At 40.8% G+C, this 24,830-nt stretch overlaps 1 protein-coding gene across 3 annotated transcripts in view; it reads left to right on the top strand.

Annotated features, from left to right (window-relative positions):
* Positions 1–12,952: 12,952 nt before the first annotated feature.
* GPC5 (glypican 5) overlaps positions 12,953–24,830 on the top strand; it is a 4,047,478-nt gene continuing 4,035,600 nt past the window's right edge. For 2 of the 3 annotated variants that reach the window (XM_044070105.1, XM_044070104.1), the window contains exon 1: positions 12,956–13,462. In XM_044070105.1, the coding sequence (XP_043926040.1) occupies positions 13,273–13,462 (190 nt within the window). In that variant the 5' untranslated portion in view covers positions 12,956–13,272. Of the gene's footprint in view, positions 13,463–24,830 lie in introns of all 3 variants that reach the window. The other variant, XM_044070106.1, reaches the window with a different exon arrangement.

The raw sequence follows: 24,830 nt of genomic DNA, 5'->3' as shown, positions 1-24,830 counted from the left end.
GCAACTCACTGCATTCTTGCCTTTCTATATAACACTCATAATCAGAATTTAAAATACATGGACAAATGCAGATTTGAATACTATACATGCAAACAAAAGATTTTCTCTCAAACATTTATAAGAGAGACTGTCCAGATTAGAATAACTTCCATCTGCATGAAGTAACCTTCAAACTTAACTCATTTAGAGAATCTATGGTGCAGTCTCTACATTCTGATTATATTTCTTATTTTAACAAAATCCAGTTCTTCTGCCCCAAACCTCTATGTCTCTTCTCCCCCTAAATGATGTTTATGGGTTAGAGAATTACTTTATCCCATCCTACACTGCATCTAAAGACTGATTCTAGTTTATATTTACTTTATTGAGACTTAATCAATGTTTATTGTATGCTGAAGAACACTCTGTCATTAAAAACGTCCTTGAGATGATGATAATCCCAAATTGGAAATTGCCTACACAGTAGCAAGCAGAAGTCCTTTTATAGGAGAGTGCTATTTGTTTAATAATATTTAAAGTTACATTTAATTAATATGAGTTGGTCCATCTAACTACCCATTGTAAATAGTTTTGCTGATCTATTATAGCTTCCCATGACTGTATTAATGTACCAAATGTAATGTTGACTATGTACTGTATATGACAATAATATCTAGAGAAGCAAGTCAAGAGTTAGAGGAAAAATGGACAGGTATCTTATATAGACATTTGGGGGACCTCCAAAAATTAAATTCCCATTCATAGGTTCATAGCAGATTAAAAGGCAAATGGCTTTAGAGGTGTTATAAGCCTAGCCATTATTACCTGGATTTTACCTCATTATCAATCCCTATGGGTTAGAGGACGGCTTAGCCATGCCTTTGAGTATTTTACAGACTACTCTTGTCCATAAAGAACATGGGCACCATCCCATGAGTGACTTTATAATTTCCCATTCATTACCACAAACTGCTCTTGAAGACAGTCAGGGAAGGGCTCTGATTTACATGAATAGAAATTCTGTTCCAAAGAAGGGCAATCTCTGAGACATATTTGTCTGTGCAGGATGTTTTGTTCATGTCACAGACCAGACTTAGTTCCATCCATCCATAACCCCTTTTCCAAATTTTACTCATGGGGTCGGGATGTCACTTCAACATGATAATCATGCTGACCCAAGGTTTAAACTGCCATCTGGTTAGCCCTGCCGTGATTGTTCTTCCCTACCGCGCACTCACACCTATGGCCAATTTAGAGTATCCAATCCACCCACTGCATGTCCTTGGGATGTGAGAGGAAACAAGAGCACCTGTAGGACACACTAATACAGGGAGGACATGCAGACTTTACACAGAAGGCATTCCAGCCAAGAATCGAACCAGGGAACCTCTTGCTGAGAGATGACTACACTATCCACTGTGCCACTATGCTGCCCTCCCTGGAATGGGTAATCCTCATGCATTATCTCTAGTGAATGTGTAACAGTTCTATCAGGGCTGAATTTGAGAGTGTCTCATAGGTTAGGCATAGATTACCCCTTAATAATAGGTAGGAGACAGAGTAAAAGGATAGGGCTTTTAGTTAATCTGCATATGACATTTTGTTTACACCCTGTATTTTATTTATTTATTTATTTATTTTTGGAAATAACCTCTGATGCTCCTCTAGTTGTTGCAACTGCCTGACTAGGTACATGCTGAAAGGTATTGTACTTGATTATTGATCTGATAAGGGCCAAGTACAGTCTGTCATGTCTGAAAAAAAATGTTTAATCATTGCAAACTGCAATCCATTTGGTATTCCTGGTTGATAACAATGTAATTACAATATTAATTTGGAAATGCAGTACTTATAGTGAATATAGTTTAAATCTTCTCTAAAATCCATATACACCATGTTCTGTATTTGCCCTTCTGCACAGAATCATAGCAGTCCTTATGGAAGACAAGTTGTAGCTTCCATTGCCCTGAGTGACATATTAACATGAATCTACAACCTATAAACAATCAGATTGTTTGTCATAGTTTCCATAACTCTTCCAATGGTTTACAATAAACCATCAGTCATGTTTTAATATTATTTGATCTAGTCATGTACCTTTCTCCTAACATAGTCAGACAGCCACTTTTTTATTTGTATAATTTTCAGTTCATTGAGTCCTATCTTATACAAGCAAACATTCTGAAGAGCACTGAGTAATAGTTTGGTTCATAGGTTCTTAAGTTCTCATATTTATGCAAAGTAAAACATGGACTACTCACAAGTCTTTTCCCTTGGCTCAAAATACTAAAGAGTCAGCCTTTCACTTGTAACTAGCATTCACAGGTGTCACTGTGAAAACTAATCAATAAAATAATCTTACTCCTTAGATATGGTTTAGTTTTGTTTTGGGAAGGTAGTTTTGGAGTTTATCTTTCAAGTACAGCATCTTAGAAAAACAGTATAATTGCACCCATTACAATTAATTAATAAATACTAGTGGCGTTTTTTTCTTACTTTCAGTATATTTCAGTATATCAGAGATTCCTCGACTTCATCAATGCCAATGCATTGGATCAGCTGGTCGACACCCCCACGAGAGGTGAAAATATCATTGACCTGCTACTAACCAACATGAGTATCACTGTAGCACCCCATACAGTGTCATCCTCCTTGTTAAAATCTGACCATAAAGTGATCACTTTCCAAGTCCCCATCTCCCCTGCCCCACCCCCCTTGTCAGGGTCAAAATAAAACTTTCCTAAAGCTGACTACAATCTCCTAGGAGCAGATATATGCAGCTTCACAGCCACTGTCCCTTCAGTTGGAACTAGCACTAATGTCCAAGCCTACACCAAAAAACTATATGGACACCTACATAGCTGTATGGTCTCAGCAATACCTGACAGGACCAAATCATATTCCTCAAGGAAGAGTAAACCTGTCTGGTGGACAGCAGCAATAAACAAACTATAATAAAAGGAAAAAAATTGATGTCCAGGACCAAGAAGGAGCAGGTGCCAAGTTGGAAGCAATCTTTCCTTTGTCTGAACAAGCAAATACGGTCACTGGTGAAATCCTGTAAGGCTAACTTTGAGTCCAAAGTGGCCACATCCACTAAGGACAATCACAAGGCCTTCTTCACATACATCCGCAACTTCAAATGTAACACCCAAATGAGCTCTGAACTGGTGGTTAAGAAAACCACATACACAAATGCCTTAGATATAGCTAACCTGGTGGCAGACAGGTTCAGTGAAAATTTCACCCCCGTCCCTCCCACCATCAGTAACCAGGATATCCCCAGCACCTGCCCCCCCTCCCCTCATCACAAAGGAGCAGGTCTGTAATGCCCTCTTAAAGGCAAAAAATACAGTCTCCATGGGACCTGACAACATCCCTGGCTGCATCCTACATGAACTTAGGCATGAGCTCTCAGCTCCATTAGGCATCCTATTCAACCAAAGCGTACCAGCTTCATCCCAGCTGAATGGAGGACAGCCACTGTCATCCCTCTACACAAAAGTGGAGTGTCCACTGATCCAGGCAATTATAGGCCTATTGCCTAACTAGCCTGATGTGCAAGGCCATAGAGCACACTATTATGGTCCTTATAAACAAGGACATTGGTAACCTCCAAACACTTGACCCCACACAGTTTGTATTTGTCAAAGTGAGATCATGCCTTTTAAACTTGGTTGACTTCTGCAAAACAGCCACCAAAGCCATGGTCGAGGGGAAGACAGTGCACACCACCTACCTTAACCTAGACAAAGTCTTTGACACTATTCCCCACTTGGAAATAATAGATAAACTCTCCCAGCTAAGCATCAACCTATATGTTACCACATGGGTAGCTAACTGGCTCACTGGTAGGACCTACTCAGTCAAAATAGGGGAAGCCACCTCTAGTAGTAGACCCGTAATGAACAGTGTATCCCAAGGATCAGTCTTGGGACCTCTACTGTTTGAAATATACTTTTCTAAGGTGCAAGCTAAAGCCAGGGCTCTGTGGCTGACCAAGTTTGCAGATGACTGCAAGCTGGGCACTGTCTTAAATTCCCCTAGTGATATGAACATCCTGCAAGAGGGCCTTACCCAAACTAATGACTGGTGCTAGAAGCATGGCTTCAAACTGAATGCCAAAAAATGCATCATTATCCCCTTTGGGGAAATAGTGTCCCCACTAATTATCACATTAATAACAATGTACTAAGCAGACAATCAGTCATGAGGGACTTGAGCACCCAGGTTGATAGCAACCTGAGTTTTGACCACCATGTTCCCTCCATTGTATGGAAGGCTTTCTACATAGCCCACCTCATAAGTAAAGGTATTTCATCCAGGAACAAGGAGGTCAGAACATACCTATACTTCTCCCTTATCAGACCTATTATCGAGTGCAATGCCTCCTTTGGCATGTACCTTGCCAAGCACATGCAGCAGCTGGAGAGACCATAGAGGTTCCTGACCAGAAAAATCCAGGGTCTCAAACACCTGTCCTATACAGTTAGGCTAAAAGCCCTGTCCCTCTACTCAGTCTTGTACAGACTGCTCAGAGGTGACCTTTGTCTGGCATACAAGGATCTTAGACCCAGTCTTGATAGAGTTGCTGCATATCCATAAGTCAAACTCCACTCGCGCAACCTGCATGCAAGGCCTCAGCCTGGTCTGTGACATTAATAGAACTTGTTGGTGGGATAGATTTGTGTCAAAAAGACTCCCCCATCATAGAATAGACTCCCTCTCCATGTCAAGCAGAGTGCCTCACTAGCCCTCTTAAGAGGAACCTGGATGACTGGATGGGAAGCAGAAAATACACCCCTGGGATTGCACATGTGTCACTGCTGGACAGGGGAAATGGATGCTGACTTTGTGAAAACATGGGCAAAATTCTTGGCTAGGCTTATAAGGGCCTCCTGACCAATAGCCTAGTATCATTATATGGACCTATGAACCTCTATATCAAGTTCAACAAATCATTCAACAAAAACAACAGCTTAAAAAACTTCCAGGTACTTCAGAGATTTAATATATAAATGTCAGAACAACTAGCTCAACTCTAAAGTTTATATATTGAATCTGTGAAGTACCTGGAACTTTTTTGAGCCATTCTTTCTGTTGAGTTTTTTGGCATATTATTGTTCTGACTCGGATTTTCAGCCTGCTTAAGCTACCGGTTATTGTGTCTTAAGTTCAACAAATCATAAAAGAAGATACTGTGAAGGTTTGGATGACCACTGCTGAATTTTTTTATTTATCTTTTGTACTCAAACACCAGGACTATTCCATTTAAATAGTCTTTACCAAGGCCACTATAAGGCATCAGTTCTTAGTTACAGAAGTTTGTGAAAGACTAGTAGGATTAGTTTCTCTAGTTTGTGCCCAGCGAGAGAGAGGAAGACCATCAGCTCCCCCTGAAACATTGACATGAAAAAAGTGAGTAATCCGAGAATATAAATGAATAATTATTACTTGTTCCATTTTGTTATGTCTTTCCTCATTACAGCTTTTTTAATATTGTTTTCATCCAGAAGAAAATGTAATTTCAGCAGGTTAGCTAAGTAAAACATTTTCTTTGCTGATGCACAATTTGTATATATACATAAACATATACATATATATAAATGAGTGTGTGTGTACACATATGTGTATATGTATGTAGGTATATACGTAGAACAGATGGTGAGAGAGGGAGAGAAAACATACAGTCTTGCTTTCAACAGTTGTATATGCATTTTTTTTTTTTGACCTGAAGGTATTAAGAATTTGTGCAATTTTGTTAGCATTTATGAAATCAGAGCTCCTGAAAGCAAAGAAAACTTCACTTATAAGTTATTACCAAAGCTCTGAAATGTCCGTTTTTTTGTTCTTTTGGCCCTGATTCCAAAATATTTAAAATCATAACTACTAAATTTCTTTAAAAAATAGTCACACTCTTTGTATTCTTCAGACAATATATCAATGCAAATCAAACTTTTCCTGTCAGTTTTATTTGTCGGTAGTTTACCCGAATGTTTTGGCTTTTGTCTTGCAGATCTAGGATCCAGGTTCAGTCCTGATGGATGGTCACTGTCTCTGTGAAGTGTTCTCGCTATGCCTCTCTCTCTCTCTCTCTCTCTCTCTCTCTGTGTCTCTCTCTGTTACACACACACACACACACACACACACACACACACACACACACACACACACACAAACACTGGTGACAGTTAGGATTGTGGAAAGAATATCTATATTTTATGTGAAAGACATTTTCAGCTGTTGATGAATGAGTCACAGAATATTTTACCTTAAAATGTCATGCATATCAATTAAATCTACAATGGCTTTATAGTTGTAATTTTCAGGAACTGAGGGATAGCTAGAATGTACTGTCTGCAGTAAACAGGACTTGGGTGATAACATATCTCTCAGTCTCTTAGGATTATAGGATCATAGGAGGTTACTAGGCTAATGGCCCTGTGGCTCTTACAAGCCTAGACAAGAGTTTATTCCAAAAAAAGAAACCTCAGTCAGCACCTGTTACCCCTGTCAATAAGGGACAAAGATGGAACCCCTGGGACAAATTTGTGGTTTCCCATCCACTCATCAAGGTTACACTTGAACAGGGTCAGCAACATACGCTGTTTGACGTGTATGGGAAGTCTATTTCAGAGAAGGGGCAGCCTCTGGGAGACAAATCTGACTCTCCAGCAGGTTTTGCTAATGTTGCATATTAGATTCAGGCCTTTCAAGTGGGTAATGTGGAGGAGTTAAACGTATGGGTATGGAGCATCTCTAGTAGGGCAGGGTCCGAGATTGCCTTGTAGGCGAGACTCAGATCACCTCTGGGCAATCTGTATGATACCGAATAGAGCAATAGTGATTTGATGAGCCTGTCCACATAGGGTAGGTGTTGGAGGCCATGGATTCTCTTTGTGAGGTATTTCTGTGGCCTTTCCAGCTGGTGCAGGTGTTTGGAGAGATAAATAACAGACAAGGCATTTTACTCAATTACTGGCCTAATAAGGGAGGAGTACAGAGAGGTAATATCCTCCTTTTTTTCTGGATACAATCCCTTTACTTATAAGATGAACCAAGTAAAAGGCTTTTCTGACACCACCGCGACATGATAGTCGAATGTGAGGTTGTTAACAACCTGAGTGCCCAGGTCTCTCACCACAGCTTGTGTGCTTAGGGGGTTGCCATTGATGTAACTAGTAAGGGCCATGTTTTTGGTGAACGGTATGATAATACATTTTTTTGCATTTAACTTAAGGCCATGACTTTGGCACCAGTCATTTGTTGCTGTGAGACCTTCTTGTAATATGTTAACATCATTTGGGTAGTCAGTGACAGAACTCAACTTGCAATCATCCACTTACTTGGTCAGCCACAGGCCTTTTGTCTATGCCTGGACCTCTGAGAAGTAGATGCCAAAGAGTAGGGGTCCCAGGACAGATCCCTGGGGAACACCACTAGTGGCAGGTTTGCTGTTGGAGGTGGAGGCACCTATTTTGACCTTGTGGGTTCCGTCAGTGAGCCAGTTGGCCACCCACCTGATGTGCAATAAATCTGGACAAAACCTGACAAAATGGGGGGACAAAGAAACAAAAATAGGGACAGATTTTAAATATTGCTCTTATAAAATTAGAAAGTTGCTAAGGTAGCAAAAAAAAATATAGCAGTCATCAGTGGTCAAAAGGTGTATCAGTTATAAGTGAATAATCATCAAAAATATATACAGACCACATCAAAACAGGCTAAAGTATAATTCTTTATTATGGGTAAGCACTTTTGGAGTGGTGCTGCTTCATCAGTCCATAAAAACATGTTAAAAAAATCTCTTAAATAAAAGAAACCATTAAAAAAATTCACCAAAACCATTGGCAGCTATTTGAAACAATTAACTATGTGATAATTGGCATGTCCTAAGAATAGGTTTTTAAGGAACTGTGGTGTTTAAATCATAGGTCCATAGGTTCATAGGTTGGTACTAGGCTATCAGTCCTAGGGCCTATACAAGCCTAGCCATAACAATTCCCTGGCTATTTCTTCCCACACTATTTACTTCCCTGGACCCCTGTCTAGCAGGGCGACTGACGTGATCCCCAGGGTGAATTTCCTTTCTCCCATCCAATCATCAAGGTTCCTTTTGAAGAGGGCCAAAGAGGCACTCTGCTTGACATGTATGGGTAGTCTATTCCAAAGTCTGGGGAGTCTCTGGGTCAGGAACCTATCCCTCCAGCATGTTTTGTTTATTGTGATGACAAGGTTTAGATCCCTGGAGCGTGTGGCTCAGAGGGGTTGGGATTTCTTTAAGTGTAGCATGTCCAACAGTTCTGGGTTTGACATGGCTTTGTATGTTAAGCAGAGATCACCTCTGAGTAGATGATATGCGACAGAGTATAGCTGGAGTTTTTTAAGGCGGTTAGCGTAGGGCATCTGCTTTAGGCCTGTGATTCTTTTAGTGAGGTATTTCTGTGGCCTTTCCAGTTGTTGCAGATGTGTTGAGAGGTACATACCAACTGGGGCATTGTATTCTATAATGGGTCTAATGAGGGATGAGTACAGTGGGACAATGACCTCCTTTTTTCTGGATAAAGAGCCCTTAGTGATGAGGTGTGCCACATAAAAGGATTTCCTGACTGTTGTGGCGATGTGGTTATCGAAGGTGAGACCACTGTCCACCTGTGTCCCTAAGTCTCTTATCACACTTTCAGTGTTTAGTGTACTGCCACCTATGTGGTTATTCACAGGTACATGTTTTTTCCCAAAGGGGATAACTATACATTTCTTGGCATTGAGCTTGAGCCCATGGCTCTGGCGCCAAGCATCTGTTTCTGTAAGGCCCTTTTGTAGAGTATCCACATCATTTGGGGACTCAATAATGGCTCCCAGTTTGCAGTCATCTTCGAACTTTGTTAGCCAGAGTACCTTAGTGTTGGCCTGTACTTCAGAGAAGTAGATGCCAAACAAGAGTGGTCCCAGGACTGAAACCTGAGGTACTCCACTTGTCACTTGTCTGGAGCTGGATTTGGAGTCGGCTACTTTTACAGTGTGGGTTCTGTCAGTAAGCCAGTTGGCAACCCACTGGGTGATGTAGGGATTAATGCCCAGCTTAGTAAGTTTATCTATGATTCCAGAGTGGGGGATGGTGTCAAAGGCCTTGGTGAGGTCTAGATAGGCTGTGTGGACCACCTTACCCTTGTCCATGGCTCTGGAGACTGATTTGAAGAAGTCAATCAGGTTAAGGAGACAAGATCGGTCCTTCACGAACCCAAACTGGGTGGGGTCCAGTGTTTGAAGGTTGCCAATGTCTTTGTTTATAAGTTCCATGATAATACGCTCCATGGCCTTGCAGATAAGGCTTGTCAGACTGATGGGACGGTAGTTTCTGGGATCCAAGTTGGATCCCTCCTTGTGGAGTGGGATAACTGTAGCTCTGCACCACTCAGTGGGCACAAAACCTGAGTTGAGGCTATGATTAAACATGACACTTAGGTGAGGTGCCAGTTCATATTGTAGTTCATGTAGTACACAGCCCGGGATGTCATCTGGTCCAATGGATACTGTATTCTTAGCTTTGGAGAGTGTGTTTTTTTTACCTGTGTGGCAGTTATTACCAGAATTTGACAATCTTCCGGTATTGAGATGGGCCATTTAGGGGGTGAGAGGGGGGTGAAGTTGGCACTGAATCGATCTGCCAGGGTATTGGCAATATCCTTGGGATCAGTATATTTAATGCCATTCTGTTTTAGCTCAGAGCAGATCTAAGCATTGCCATTTAGATTCTTGACATAGTTATAGAATGCCTTGTGGTTGTCTTTGTCAGGTACTCTGTTTGCCTGCAAGGCAATAATCCATTTAATTTCAACGTTCTGTATTCTGTTATCTAAATCACCACCTCTAGCATTATCATAAACATTCTGTAGTACCAGAAAAGAAAAATTATCATGACCTGTATAGGTAATGACATGTTTAGCTAGGGCATTAGAGTCAGTCTTTTCATGTATATCAACTTGATGTTCCGAAATATGATCTCTTAACTGTCTACTAGTATTTTCAACATAAAAATGAGAACAATCATGGCATACTGCTAAATAAATCACTGCTGAACTCCTACAGTCTGCATAAAATCAAGGTTCAAATTTGTGTCCAGTCACTGGATGAATAAAACATTTTTGCTTGCAGATGTACTTATAAGCCTTGCTATTGCGACCTGGAAAAGTCCCCAGAATGTCCGAGGTCAAACCACATCCATTTATTCCTGTTCCTGTTTCACAGCATAAAAGTCACTTTAAAGAGAAATTATTCTTAAAGATAAAACTGGGTTTAGATCATACTACAGCTTTCACTTTATCATCTGATAAGAGAATGGGGCAGTTTCTTTTTATAACATCACAAAACAAACTAATGTTATCAGAATACTTCAAATAACCTTAACCTTTTGGTTGTAGTTCTCCAACACATGGTTAATTATCTCCTTCTTGATGAGTAATAAGGGGCTGCTCTACCCTTACTTTCTTTCTTAATCACTCCTACACACTTGCAAATCCTTGGATGTAAAGCCCCTATGGGTAAAACCTTTAAACAGATCACACAATACTGCTCAAATAACTCATTGTCATTATGTAGCCTGAAGACATGCATAACTTGACCCTTCACTGTGTTCGATGTTGGGGGGTCCCAACACTATGTTCTATAGAAAATCATGCTGGAAGAATGGGTTGTTACATCGTAGTAGCATGCACCCCGAACATATTTATGCAAACATAGTGCAAACATAGTCCAGTCAAGGATTCGCAGGAGTGTGTAGGAGTGATAAAGAAAGGAAGGGTAGGGCAGAGAATTAACCACATCTGTTAGAGAAACTACAATCAAAACTTCTAAGGTGATTTCTAAGTATTCTGATAACATTCTGATTTTTGTTTTGTTATGGCCCATTCTCTTATCAGATGATACGGTGAAAGCTATAGTGGGATCTAAACCCAACTTTTATGCTATGGAGATGGAGCAGGAATAAATGGACATGGTTTGACTTCGGACAGATTGGGTGCTTTGTCATGTCATAACTGCAAGGCTTGTTAAGTACATCTGCATGCAAAAATGTTTTATTCATCCAGTGACTGAAAGTAAATTTGAATCCTGATTTCATGCCAAGTGTAGAAATTTGGCCGTGATTTATTTAGCAGTATGCCAGGATTGCTCTCATTTTTATGTTGGAAAAACTAGTAGACAGTTAAGAAATCGTATGTTGGAACATCAAGGTGATGCATGCCTTTCAAGTGTACCTCATTATGAGGAAAGTACCTCATTTGGGGTCTTAAAAAGTTCATGTTCCTCGAAGTTCAACATTGAAAGGGTCTATCACACATTCAGTGTTAGTGATTTTTTAAGTGAAATCCATAGTAAATAGAAATTAATCATATTAATTCACCAAAAGATCTCCTTTATAAGTAAAACTAGCCTATTTTAACAACCCTATGACCTTCCTCATGGAAGTTGCTACTAAGCCATTAGTATGTGTTCCACATTTTGGCCATTTGTTCCACATTATGAGGTCTTGTGTTCCTCATTTTGGAGACAGAAGGTTGAGAGCTTTTAGGTGATGGTGCAGCAGTAGCGTTGTCACCTCACATCAAGAGGTTCTTCCGTTCGATTCTCGGCTGGGGCGTCTTCTATATGGAGTTTGCATGTCCTCCCCGCGGTCGAGTGGTATTCGAAAGACATGCGTGAATGGGCGTGCCTTCGTTGAAGGTTGGGCGTCGGACTGGCACTTCGGCATCGTAAAAATCTACTGCCAATCATTAGCGGACCGGCATTCTGCTGTGGCGAACTTTAACCGGGAAAATAAGGTTATATACCTAAAAAAGACCGACTGTAATGCGCTAGACATGTAATTGCCTATACAGGTCATGATAATCTTTCTTTTCTGGTAGCACACAATGTGTATGATAACACTAGAGGTGGATATTTAGATAATGGAATAGAGCATGCTGATTGCCTTGCAGGCATACAAAGTATCTGGTTTAAACACCACTGTGTTTTTAAAACCTATGCTTAGGGCACGTCAGTTATCACATAGTCAATTTGTTTCATATAGCTACCGATGGTTTTGGTGACTGTTTTAATGGTTTCTTTTATTTAAGATATGTTTTTAAAGATTATTTTATGGTTTGATGAAGCGGTATTATCGAGAAAGCGTTTATCCGTAATAAAGAATTGTACTTTAGCCTGTTTTGATGTGGTCTGTATATATTTTTCAAGAAAGTTGCTAAAGTCACAGGGTGTGTTAAAGTGTATTTTCTGAAGGATTTGAAGTTCGAAACTTCAATGTATGTCATTATTTAGTGACTTCAATCCTCATATCACCCCAGTGATTTATCGGAAAACCATAAATGCTATGAGAAACAGACCAAAATATGAAGCGAAAATCTGGACAGTCTGCGAAAATCTGGACAGTTGAGAAATGTGGGGATAACAGCATTCAGAAGAAAATGAAATCAAATACAAGCGGCCACCAGCAAGCACCAGCATCTGTTACAATACAAAACTTTAACACTGTAGTTCGTGAAACTCTGTTATCGTATGGGAGTTATTAAGTCTAAGGTGTGCAGCTGGCAAAATAATGATGGGGAACTCTCATGGAAACTTGAGGGTGCTTACTCTCACGCAATCTGATTATATGCTGCGACACATCCATGCCAGTTTTTACTAATGAATGTGCAATAAATCGTTGTGTATATCAAAGTAAATGCTGCATTTCGGAGAGGTGCCAAGATGTGGTGGGGTGACCACCTAGCCTTTGGAGTTATATACTTCTTAAAGGTTTCCTAAAGAGCTCCCGTGTTTGCCGGCCGGTTTTATGCTAACACTAGTGGTGCTTGCGTTCTGTGGAGGGGAGGGGGCTGCAGACCCATCGTGTTGATATTTGGAGAGCGTTGCTTGCAGTAGGTGCCGCCTTAACGCAGTGTCTCCCCGACTGTCATTACGGGACAAGCCAATGAGCTCAGCTCTGCTGGCCTGCCAGTGAAAGAAAGAAAAAAATACTCAGCTGAGCCACAGTTAGAGAGATAGAGAAGGGAATAGCTGCGGACAGCAGCTTTTGGTTAAGTCTCTCTAATCAGCGACCTGGTACATATTCTTCTGCAACTTTAAAAGACGCTGCAATTGATGGTTTGCTAACAGTGCATTTAAAATACTTGAGGGTCTTGCGTTTGCTTGCCTTGGGTAAAGGACTTTCAACGGATTAAAGAGCCAGTGGATTGCATAAACTGCAGCCGGTTTGCACTGCTTCTTATCGGGTGTTACCTGCACTGAGATGTGGATATGGCTAGGGAAATAAGAAGGATGTCCCCTGTTTTACAACAGTTTGGTTCCCAGCTCTGGATGCTGCTATTTCTTTTACATGCCTTTGCGATAAATGGATACAAATCGCCGAGCTGTCACGAAGTAAAGACTGCTTTTCAGCTTAGACAGATTGGACCACTGAAGTGGGTTCCTGATGTCCCAACTACTGGTCAGTTTTTTTTTACTCAGTATAGTCACTTTTACTTTGTTAGAACTTTTCGTATGTAAATCTCTATCCAGAGTGGCTGTCAGTGCATTTGCTGGAGTAAATATTTAGACCATCCTTTTCTAAAGCATAATACCGAACATTTTATTCAATCGATAATTAGCGGTCCAGATATCATATCTGTCTATCTTGTCCACAACAACTATCTGAAAGTGATTTGCAGTGCATTCTATTAAGAGGGAGTTTATATGTACAGAAACAAGGCAATGCACATGATCTCTGGACAAATACCTATCAGGTGGTGCATTTCACAGTATTTTTGTGCTGTTAAACTAAGTGTACTTACTGGTAAGATAGTAATGGGTGTTGAATAGCATTTCATATTCAACAAATCAAGTAGGTATGCAGTTCTGATTATCCTGCTCAGTTTAGGCATGACAGAACCTAACAAGTGTATAAAGAAAGGCTGTTTGATGTTCCTACATGTCAAAGTACAGGTGGCAGGTAATAAGGGAGTGCCTAATATGTTAATTATCTGGGTCTAAGTTCTGTTTTCTCCCTCTGTGATTTGTGAGTTTGTTGAGTTGTGGAGATGCCTCTTGGTGATGAATTGAGGCTAACACATCCGTGTCAATGTCTCCATTGGTCAATGTCTGGAAGCTGTCTTGTGTGGAATAACAGTGCTGTATTGCATTACCTTCACTAGCCAATGTTAGGAGGTTGTCAGGGAGAGCATGCCTATCTGATGATAAGTTGCACCAGTAATTTAAGAAGTATATGTTTTCTGGTATCCTTCACTCCCACATGTTTATTGGCACTGCTTCATAAGGTAGATTCTATTTTGGAATAGTTTTAGTACTGTGACACAGTCTGCTGGAGGAATGGTTTGCTGTATGAAATCTTTACAAAGTGTTTACAGTTTATTCTGAATAGTATTTTGTTTTTTGAAGTGCAGCATATGAACCCTCTTGATCTGTACGTATCTCTGAAAAAATGCATGATTAATGTAGAAGAGAATACAAAGTTAAAAAGAAATGTCAAGGAAGTGGTTAGAAATGTATGTTTTATAAAATACAAAGATGCAGCCATGTGCGTATATACACACACACACACACACACACACACACACACACACACACACACACACACATACATATTATTTTAAGAGCGGTAGTGATAATTTCTGTCAATTAACTGTATGTTTTATGCATTATTCCCAACACTCTTAATATTGTTTTTATCATTAAAAGTAAATCTATATTTGCAAATTCAATGTTAAGTACAATATTTATTAAGGAAGGCGAGAAACTGAAAACTAGCATTTGGTCTTCTGTGTCCAGAGTGCTTAGAATGCAGAATGAATGCTGAATTCCAGCCCAGAACAGGAATGTTAGTAAAGACATCTCTGATGTTGGGTATAAGACAGTGTGAGGCATTGATCTAGGAAGTGAAAGGAAGTACAGTGTGTGAATAAAGCAGCTGTCACTTGTATGTTTTAATGTATTACAGTGCTTAAATGTTCACTACAAAGGACTGGATGGTTTCCAGGTATATTACAGAATATCTTTTGTAGGCATTAGAAAACAATATGAAATGTTTCAATTGTAGTAATTAATACATAGGCACAATTCTTCTTTGAGAATTACATTTTTAGCAAAAATCTTCAAAATGTAGTGTTGCAATTTAATAAACACTTATGGACTTTCAGGTAAATTATGATGAGTGCATGTTTGTTTTTTTTTTGTATTTGCATTTCTATATCAAAGTAACACAGTAGTTAAAGTCCTATGATTTTTTTGTAAAGCCATGCAGTTTTGTGTGTGTGTGTGTGTGTGTGTGTGTGTGTGCGCATTTATGTATGTATACACATGCCTTTGTTGCATCCAGTCTGTTGAGTTTGGGGAACAATGAAGCCTTTTTGGAAAGATGTATTTCAGCAGCAGAATGCAGGTTTATTTGGTTATATTATCTGTCTGTCTATCTATATACTAAATAAATGTGTTGTAGTATGAGGGAGGTTTGGGTGTGTGTATCTTTTGTAGTCATTAGAAAATAATATGAAATATTTACAATATAGTAATACAAAATGATAAAATGTAAGCATACATGCAGCACTTATAGCACAGAGATAAAGTTCCTCCTAGAAGTCTGGCTAAGGGTTTTCCCTTACGATAAGAGCAAGGCATTCATCAACTTCCTACAGAAATAATCTTGTTGCATATAGGCTTTTGGGTCATAAGATTCATAGCCATTACATTTGTTAAGCTCTAGACATGTAAAAATTGTATCAGATGTTACAGAATATCACAAACTGACTAGTTCTATATTTATCCAATCTGGGGCTGCTTTAGTAGTTCATAGGTTCATAGGTTCATAGGTTCATAGGTTCATACTAGGCTATCTGCCCTAGGGCATTTATAAGCCTAGCCAGAATGTGTTTGGCTTTCGCCACCCATTTTAAATTTATTTTGCTATGCCCTTTTTCGAGGTTAGTATACTATGCCTCTATCTAACAGTGACACAGAAGTGATACCCAGGGTAAACCTATGATCTCCCATCCACTCATCAAGATTCCTCTTGAAGAGAGTCAATGAGGGACTCTGCCTAACCTGGACTGGGATTTTATTCCAGAGTGAAGGGAGCCTCTGGGTTATGAATCTGTCCCTCCAGCATGTCCTATTTATTTCAGTGCTGAGGTTCAAGTCTCTCGAGTGCGTAGCTCGATGAGATTTGGATTTTCTGAGGTGCAGCATGTCCATTAATTCCGGGTTGGACATGGCTTTATACGTCAGGCACAGATCTCCTCTGAACAGGCGGTATGCCACTGAGTAGAGCTGGAGTTTCTTTAACCGGGCAGCATATGGCATCTGTTTGAGCCCTTTGATCCTCTTGGTGAGGTACCTTTGGGGTCTTTCCAGTTGCTGCAGGTGTCTGGTAAGGTACATCCCAAAAGGGCATTGTACTCAATTATGGGCCTGATGAGGGATGAGTAAAGAGGCACGATGACCTCCCTGATCTAGATGTGAATCCCTTCATGATTAGGTGGGCTATATAAAATGTTTTTCTAACCACTTTGGCCACGTGGTTGTCAAATGAGAGATTGCTATCAACTTGGGTCCCCAGGTCCCTAATTACTTCTTCTGTACTTAATGGATTTCCACCTATGTGGTAATTTGTGGGCACTTTGTTTTTGCCAAAGGGGATGACTATACACTTTTGGCATTTAGCTTGAGGCCATGGCTCTGGCACCAGTTGTCTGTTTCTATGAGGCCCTTTTGGAGGATGCTTGTGTCGGCTGGAGAGTCGATTATGGCACCCAGTTTGCAGTCATCTGCGAACTTGGTCAGCCACAGTCCTTCCGTGTTGGCCTGTACCTCCGAGAAATATATACCGAACAAGAGAGGTCCCAGGACTGAGCCTTGTGGGACACCACTTGTAACTGGTTTGGAGTCTGACATGGCTCCAGCAATTCTAACCATGTGGGTTCTGTCCTTGAGCCAGTTTGCAATCCATCTAGTGACATAGGGGTTTATATTTAAGCTGGTGAGCTTATCTATAATGCCCGAGTGGGGTATTGTATCGAAGGCTTTTGCGAGGTCCAGATAGGCTGTGTGGACCACCTTCCCTCGTCAATGGCCTTGGTGACTGTTTCAAAGAAATCAACCAGGTTTAAGAGGCAGGATCTGCCCTTAACAAAGCCGAACTGGGTAGGATCCAGTGTTTGTAGGTCCCCAATATCTTTATTTATGAGGTCCATGATGATCCTTTCCATAGCTTTGCAGACCAAGCTAGTCAGGCTTATGGGGCGATAGTTTCCAGGATCCGTTGAGGCACCACCTTTATGGAGAGGGACCACTGTTGCTGCACGCCACTCTTTGGGCACATATCCTGTAGTAAGGCTGAGATTGAACAGTAGTTTTATGTTTGGGTTTAGCTCTTCTTTGAGTTCATGTAGGGCGAGCCGGGACACCATCTGGTCCCATTGATGCTGTGTTTTTGCTTTGGAGAGGCGGCTCTTACCTGAGCATCTGAGATGTCAGGGGCAGCACTCTGCTGGGATAGATATTTGCCCTTTTGGTGGGAGGGGAGAAGTTTGCTGAACCTGTCAGCTAGGATGTTGGCAATGTCTGTGGGTTCGTGTATTTTTGTCATTTTGGACAAATTCTGAGCATATCTGGGAATTACCACCCAGGTTCCTAACATAACTAAAGAAAGCCTTGTGATTATCCTTAGTGTCCTGTGCAATTTTTCTCTCGAAGCTGGCCTTAGACAATTTTATGTGTGCCCGTAGTTTTTGCTAATACTGATCAGTGATGCCTTCCCTTTTGGGATTTTGCTTTATCATTTAGTAGCTTCCTCCTTCTATTGTATAGTTTGTTTATGGCTGGGGTCCACCAGACAGGACGTCTGCCTTTGGAGGATTGGGTCTTGGTTTTATTTGGGATCGCATGATCCATGCATTCCTGAAGGTGTTCATAGAATGCATTTATAAAGGATTCTGCCGTCTGGGCTGTATTTTCCACAGGCCCGGGGGCTTTGAAGGATTCCACCTCAGTTTTGAGGAGTGTAAAATTTGCTTTAGAGAAGTTTTTCACTGTGGTTTTCTGGCAGGGGGTGGGGTCGGGATGTGAATATCCAGTGAGATTAGTTTATGGTCTGATCTTACCAGTGAGGGATACACTTCTGGTCTGGAGCATAGAGTCCCCATGTTGGTGATGATCAGGTCCAGTATGTTTTCCCCTCTTGTGGGAGTGGTAACAAGTTGTTACATAGCATTTGAGTTTATAAATTCTAGGAACCTTTGGGCTAGGGTGTTGGAGCTAGAGTAATGCTCCCAGTCTGTTTGGGTAGTTGAAGTCGCCCAATATAATGGTGTTTGGAGAGACCTTCATATTTTCCAGTGTTCTCAGGAAGGCCGAGTGGGGTTCCTGGTTTTGGGAGGGTGGTCTGTAGCAGGATATAAACTGGAAGGCAGTGATAAACTTACCATAGCCATGGGAAATCTGCAGAGTGACCACTAAATGAAGTGGGCCAGTGTTAAAGACCTATAAATAGTTTTCTTTAATATTAATTTTTTATACTTATTGCTGATTTCTTTAATGTTCATTTTTATACTTATTGCTGATTTGCATACAGCCAGACTGTAATATGGTGAAAATATATTTATGAACAGCATATCTACAGGTAAGCTTTCCACTAGGAATAGTGTGAGGGAAGTATAATGATGCAGAGACCCCCCCCCCCAAAAAAAAAAGAACTATGAAAAGTACAGCTATGTACAGTATCCTTAATGTAGAAACAAAGAGACAGCTACTTTAAGGACAGACCAAACAACAGCTGTTGATTAATTGAAGTTTTTATTGAGAAAGTCTGTTGAGATCAATAGACAGGAAGTCATAGTTGTGCAGACTCTGAGAGATGTACTGAAAATCCATCCATGGTAAGATAGAACTATAAAGGAAGTATTTTCTTGGAATGAATCATAGAGCAGACAGCTCTTGAAGAGGACACATGGTATATTAGTGGCAGTAGGGAACCCCAGAATTTAGACAGATGGCTTCAGAAAGTGAGCTGACAGGAGGTGCTCAGTGGGGAGACAAAGTATGCGTAGTGTGAAAGTCTGGTGTGTGTGTGTAAGGTATGTACACACAAAAAATATTAAATACTTAATGAAAAAACATCTTATGCTGCCTTTCCAAGACACTCAGCTTACTGAACAGAGGACATAACCCTGTCCCTCCCCCCACATACATATGTACCTTTTGTATATTTTCTTATCTTCATTTGAAGAACTATCTTTTCCTCAAAATACAAGTAGCTCATATTTCCATTCATTGAGTGATAGCTCAGATGTTCATTAGATTGGAATTTCAATACCGTTTTAATTAAGGTTCATCAGCTATATCTGCATAAAATTTAATCCTGCATATAAGGTGTTTGTTTTCAAATATTTTTACAGTAAGCGGTAGACCAACATACTAGACAACTAGGAAAGCTTTAGCTACCATGAAGCTATAACATTGAGAATATAGAAACTCATAAATGGGTAAACAATTATAGAAGCTGTCTGGAGTGCAGAAGGCAACTTCATTCCTGAGATGACAGAAATAGTTGTATGTCACTTGCTGGCAAAGACTTATATTTTTCTGTTTTGCATTTATTTCAGCAATTGAAAATATATATTTCTTACTAGAGAAGGTGACAGGTGAAAAATGTGACATGAACTTTCACTGAAATTTGCTTAAAAGTAATGTTCTTTCACTCAAGATACAACATACAATCACAATTATTTTAATCTAGTTTAACAGACTGTCATCTAGAATATGATTCATTCATTCATTCTCTCATCACCAGCTTAATTCATTTTGGAATTTGGGCGGGGTGCAGAGATTATACCAGCATTCATGTGGTACATAGCAGAGAAACTCATCCCAGTCATGTAAAATATATATGCGCGCACGCACACACACACACACACACACACACACACACACACACACACACACGCGCGCGCACACACTGGCATAACAAGAATATTTGTTATGTCATACAAAATCGACAGCTCTCTGCTACACTTTGGCTGCCATTTTGTTTTAATAATGGCTTAGCATTTGCCACTGGGTCAGCACATTGGACAAATATGACAACACACTCTTGTTTGACAAAAGTAGGCTTACTTGCATACTAGGTTAAGCATGTCTTTTAAAACATCATATTTTTCAGTATTAAGACAGACAGTGAATACAGAAGTAGAGTTCAAATCATACCTTGATAAAGAGGCACTTTGGAACACTGGTATCTGACTTGGTTGTCTGAGGATTGGGCAAGGCCAGATTAAGACCAAATTGGGCCTGATGCTGCAGCACAAAAAGGGCCTATTCTTTCTCAGCATTGGTGCATGTGCATTCAACACTAACCATACATGCGCACTCAGACCAACCAAGAAGCCTTAATTGCTCGTGACGCAACCAGCCAGCCTTTATTGAACATAAATAATAATGACGTTTTGACATATTATCGCGACAACTTGAGATTAACATCAAGTTATGTAACATCAACATTCAATAACAATTGTCTGAAAAGTGCACTTAATGCAGAAAAGGCTAAATCAGATCAACTTAACCTAGCCTACCTAGGCATATTGTCGCTCTTACTACTGCGCTAGTGCTGCTTACTTATATTGCTGTTTTTTTGAGCCTTAGCAAGTGCAAATTCTTCGATCGTGTCAGTGAAGTCAAGGCTGTGCAGCAGCTCATGCTCAATGGTTATAAGTGCCAGCATGCTTAGCCTTTCCTGCCCCATTGAGGACCGCAGCTCTCCTTTGACTATTCCCAACTTTGAGAAGCTCTGCTCGCCGGAGGCCTTGGACACTATCATGCACAGATAGATGCGCAACCCGATCTCAACATTTGGAAATGTCTGAGAAAGATTCAACAATGACAAAAACTTGTACATGGTAAGTTCTGCTGATTTGTTCACAGTCACCGGTTTCTGAGTGCACATAAATGCAGCAAACTGTATCAGCTCAGCCACCAGTGTGTCTTCCAAGTCATCTGGATATGAGGAAAAAAGATTCTTAGCTTTATCCTTGATCTGCTCAATGCTCAATGATGTTAGCTCCGAGAGAAATCCGAATGTTTTACAAATATTGTCATGCGCCTTCATCCACTTTTCCATTGCAGCTAACAGACTGTCGATCATGACCAGTTACATCTGAGTTTTGAATGTTTCCCTTGGGGTGAGGTCTGCTTTTTTTGCAGCTCCTTCATCAGGCATTCACTTTCGCTTATAGCCTCGATGCTGCTCAGCCTTGTTTTAGCCGTGTTGAACCTTTTCAGTTGCCATCTGCTCATACATGTCAAATCTGTCCCATGCAAACTGAACCGTGTTGACCAATGATGCCATCAAGCCAGTTGCCGTATTCAGGTTGACTGTAGGATCTTGGAGGCTAATGCTCATACTGTTGAGACAGCCAATGATATCATTCCAGGCAGTCACCATAACCGCTGTCTCAAGTTCGTCCATCTTGGGGAAAATCTCTCAGCCTGATTTCTCGTATCTGCCTTTTGCTCCTTATCTACTGCAAGCTCATCCAGGACTTCCTGAATGCTCTTCTAACCTTCTACCAGCACTTTGACAGCATCTGCATGTTCACACCATCGGGTTACAGGCAAACCTTTGAGTGTCAGCGTGCAGTGATTCTTTAGTCACTGCCAGCAATATGTTGAGTCAGACAAATACATATAGTCCTTTGACAAAATTGAAAAACCTGGTACAGCCACCGCAGCTTTCAACACCCTGATATCCTACCAGGTTTAGGCTGTGGTTGCATCATGGAATAAAAGCAGTGTATTTACATTCTCATTTCACAATTGCCTGGACACCATTGTACTGTCCTGACATGTTTGACGCATTGTCATCTGACTGGCCTCTGCAGTTAGCAATATCCAAGCCTTTTTCCTTCAGAAAGTTCAGAAGTATGCTAGCCATCTGCTCCGCCATGTGTCTCATCATCATAGGCATGAATGTCAGGTACCATTCAAATGGGCCGGATGGCTGAAGGTACCAATTGGTAGCTGATCGAGGCGTGATACATCATGTGTCAAGTCAATCGAGACAGAGAAATACTTCGCCTCCTTGGCTTCTTTCAGGATGGTGTCCTGCACCTTTTGTCCCATGAGCTTCACCAGTTCCTCACAAATTGTGGATGACAAATAGGAAATGTGACCTTTCCCGCAGTTCGCATACTTTCTAATATGGCTAGCCAGCAGAGTATCATATTCCGCCAACAGCTCAATGATGCCAAGGTAGTTACCATTATGAGCGGAACCTATGATCTCATCCGCGTCCCTTATAGCAAGACCACACTCAGCTAGGAATATCAGAACGTTGATGAGCCACTTCAAAATCTGGCACCAGTAACACCGCTCTTCTGTGACCTGTTTGGCGGCTAGGTAGTCAACACGTCCGGCCTCCCTCTGTCGGCTCGCAAAAGACAACATAGCCTCGTGATGACCATCGCTGCTTTCATGCATTTTTATTCTGGATTTGCCTGCCCTCCAGTTATCAAAACAGCCAGAAACAAACTTGGATCACTTGAACAGCACTTCTGCCGAACCACTTGGATGCAAAGCAGAACACCTTCCCTGTCAAAGGCGAGTAGCACAATCATTGTCTACATGATTTTTAGCCATTGAGTGGATGCGTACGCACGAAGGTCTTTGTGCATCAACGTTGGAACGACTCGCCTAGGTATCATCTGGCACTCTCTTCAAACTTCAATTCAGTGTGTTGGCAGTCTTTTGGAGCTTTCTTGGCCCAATATTCTCGAGTGTCAGCGTCGATTTCACCCCACTGTCCCAAATCATTGGTGAATGCCTCCAGCATCGGCGCTAGTGCTTCAGCGATAGCGTCTCTTTTCACCTCTTCTCTCTCCGCTGCACTTTTCCACTCTTTATTCTCTCTTGCCTCCACAGGTTCATCTTGCTTGGCCTGGTCTTCAGGAGCACTCAAACTCGCAATTGCATCTGACGCAGACGATTGAGACGAAAATGCTTGTACTCCAAAGTATGAACTCAATTTTGGAATTTTCTCCAAAAGCTTTTCTTGTTCTGCTACTTCTTTTCTTTTTCACTTTATCCCATCCACTGAGTTGAGACGCCATAGCAAGCGTGTGCAAAACAGTACAAAAGATATCACAAAGTAAACTGTTTAATGTAAAATTGATAGCATTAACTTGAAATCTTCGGTTAACAATAAACACAATGATGTTATAGTTACGTCACAGCGCAAAGAGTAATAGTAACTGTATAATAAGTAACGCTGTGTATAGGCGTCTGAAAGTCGAACTCCAAATTTCATTCTAAGAATTATTATGAGGTTAATATAGCAAAGGAAAACTGTTCAGCTTCCAGAAAATTCCCGTCTGTTTTCATCTGGGCCTATTTCAGGAATGGACCTAATGCTGCAGCATCAATAGCACCCACCTTAATCCGGCCCCGGGTGTGGGCCAATAAAGGATGCTTCAAGTTTTTATCAGAAAACCTTGAAGGGGAACACCTGTACCACATGACTAAGGTGGCTCTGAGAAAATTAGTCCCTAGAAGGTTAAGTTTTGGTCTTTGAAATATTCTTCATTTTAAGTAGCTTAAAGAATATATGTGCAGTGTTTTTTTAGTATTAATTATGCATTTTATAGTGCTTAACTATTTTAATATTTTCTTTCTTGACCCTTTGTGTATTACGTATTTACTGCAAATTGTCAATTCTTTCTGATAGTAAAATTAACTGTTAATAGGTAGTGGAATGGGGTTATTAAAGGTGACCCATAATTCTTGATTGGAGTTATTTTATGGCATCATATGGAAACTTGACCAGCATGAGAATAGTAATTGTGTCTCAAATTTTCTGAGTTCTTCTCTGATGCTGTATGTGACATTAAATAGCATGAGCTCACTAATGGTGTCACACAGTTCTTGAGCTGAAGATGAAATAGGGAACACCAAGATTCATGAGCTTGGTAAAGATGGGCCAAAACTCCTGTGCTACCTTGTGATGTCATAAGCTGCATTACCAGCATCTGCACCTTGTGATGTCATAAGCTGCTTTACCAGCACCTCCAGGTTCATGACTACATCACTAGTCATCTGGTCTCAGGTTTGAGTCACTGGTTCTCTTTATACTTCCTCCTGATTATTATAACACCAGAAAATTCACAGGGCTTAAAGTTAAGCAACCATTTTTGCTCTTTTCCAGTGTTGACTTTCTAAATCCCCCTAACTTCGCCCAAAATATCCTTTTTTTCCCTCTCCTTGGTTTGCTCTGCCTTTGATATCCTACTGCACTCTTGAGGAGTTGACATTTTTTCATAAGATCATAGGAAGTTACTAGGGTATTGGCCCTGAGGCCCTTACAAGCCTAGCCAATAGTTTAGCCCTTGTTCCAACTAGTCAGCACTCAATGCCCCTGTCTAGCAGGGACATAGGTGGAATCCCAGGGATGTATTTTCTGTTACTCATCCAGTTATTTAGGTTGCGCTTAAAAAGGGTTAATGAGGTACTGTGCTTGATGTGGAGTGGGAGTCTATTCCACAGAAGTGGGGGTTTCTGGGACACAAATCTGTCCTGCCAACAAGTCCTATTGATGTCACAGACCAAGTTGAGGTCGCTAGTGTGGGTTACTCGAGGGGAGCTTAATTTGCAGATATGCAGCAGTCCCATCAAGGTGGGGTCTGAAACTGATTTGTATGCCGGACAGAGGCCACCTCTGAGGAGTGTGTAGGAGACTGAGTAGAGGCACAGGGCCTTTAGACTATCTGTGTCGTTTTGTGATTATCTGTGTAGGGTATATGTTTGAGGCCCTGGATTCTCCT

The sequence above is a fragment of the Protopterus annectens genome, chromosome 4.part1 (genome assembly GCF_019279795.1).
Source record: "Protopterus annectens isolate FY-2018-M chromosome 4.part1, PAN1.0, whole genome shotgun sequence".
In the NCBI taxonomy this organism is placed as follows: Eukaryota; Metazoa; Chordata; order Ceratodontiformes; family Protopteridae; genus Protopterus; species Protopterus annectens.
Note: the sequence above shows the minus strand (reverse complement) of the source record. Positions and strands in the feature narration are given on the sequence as shown.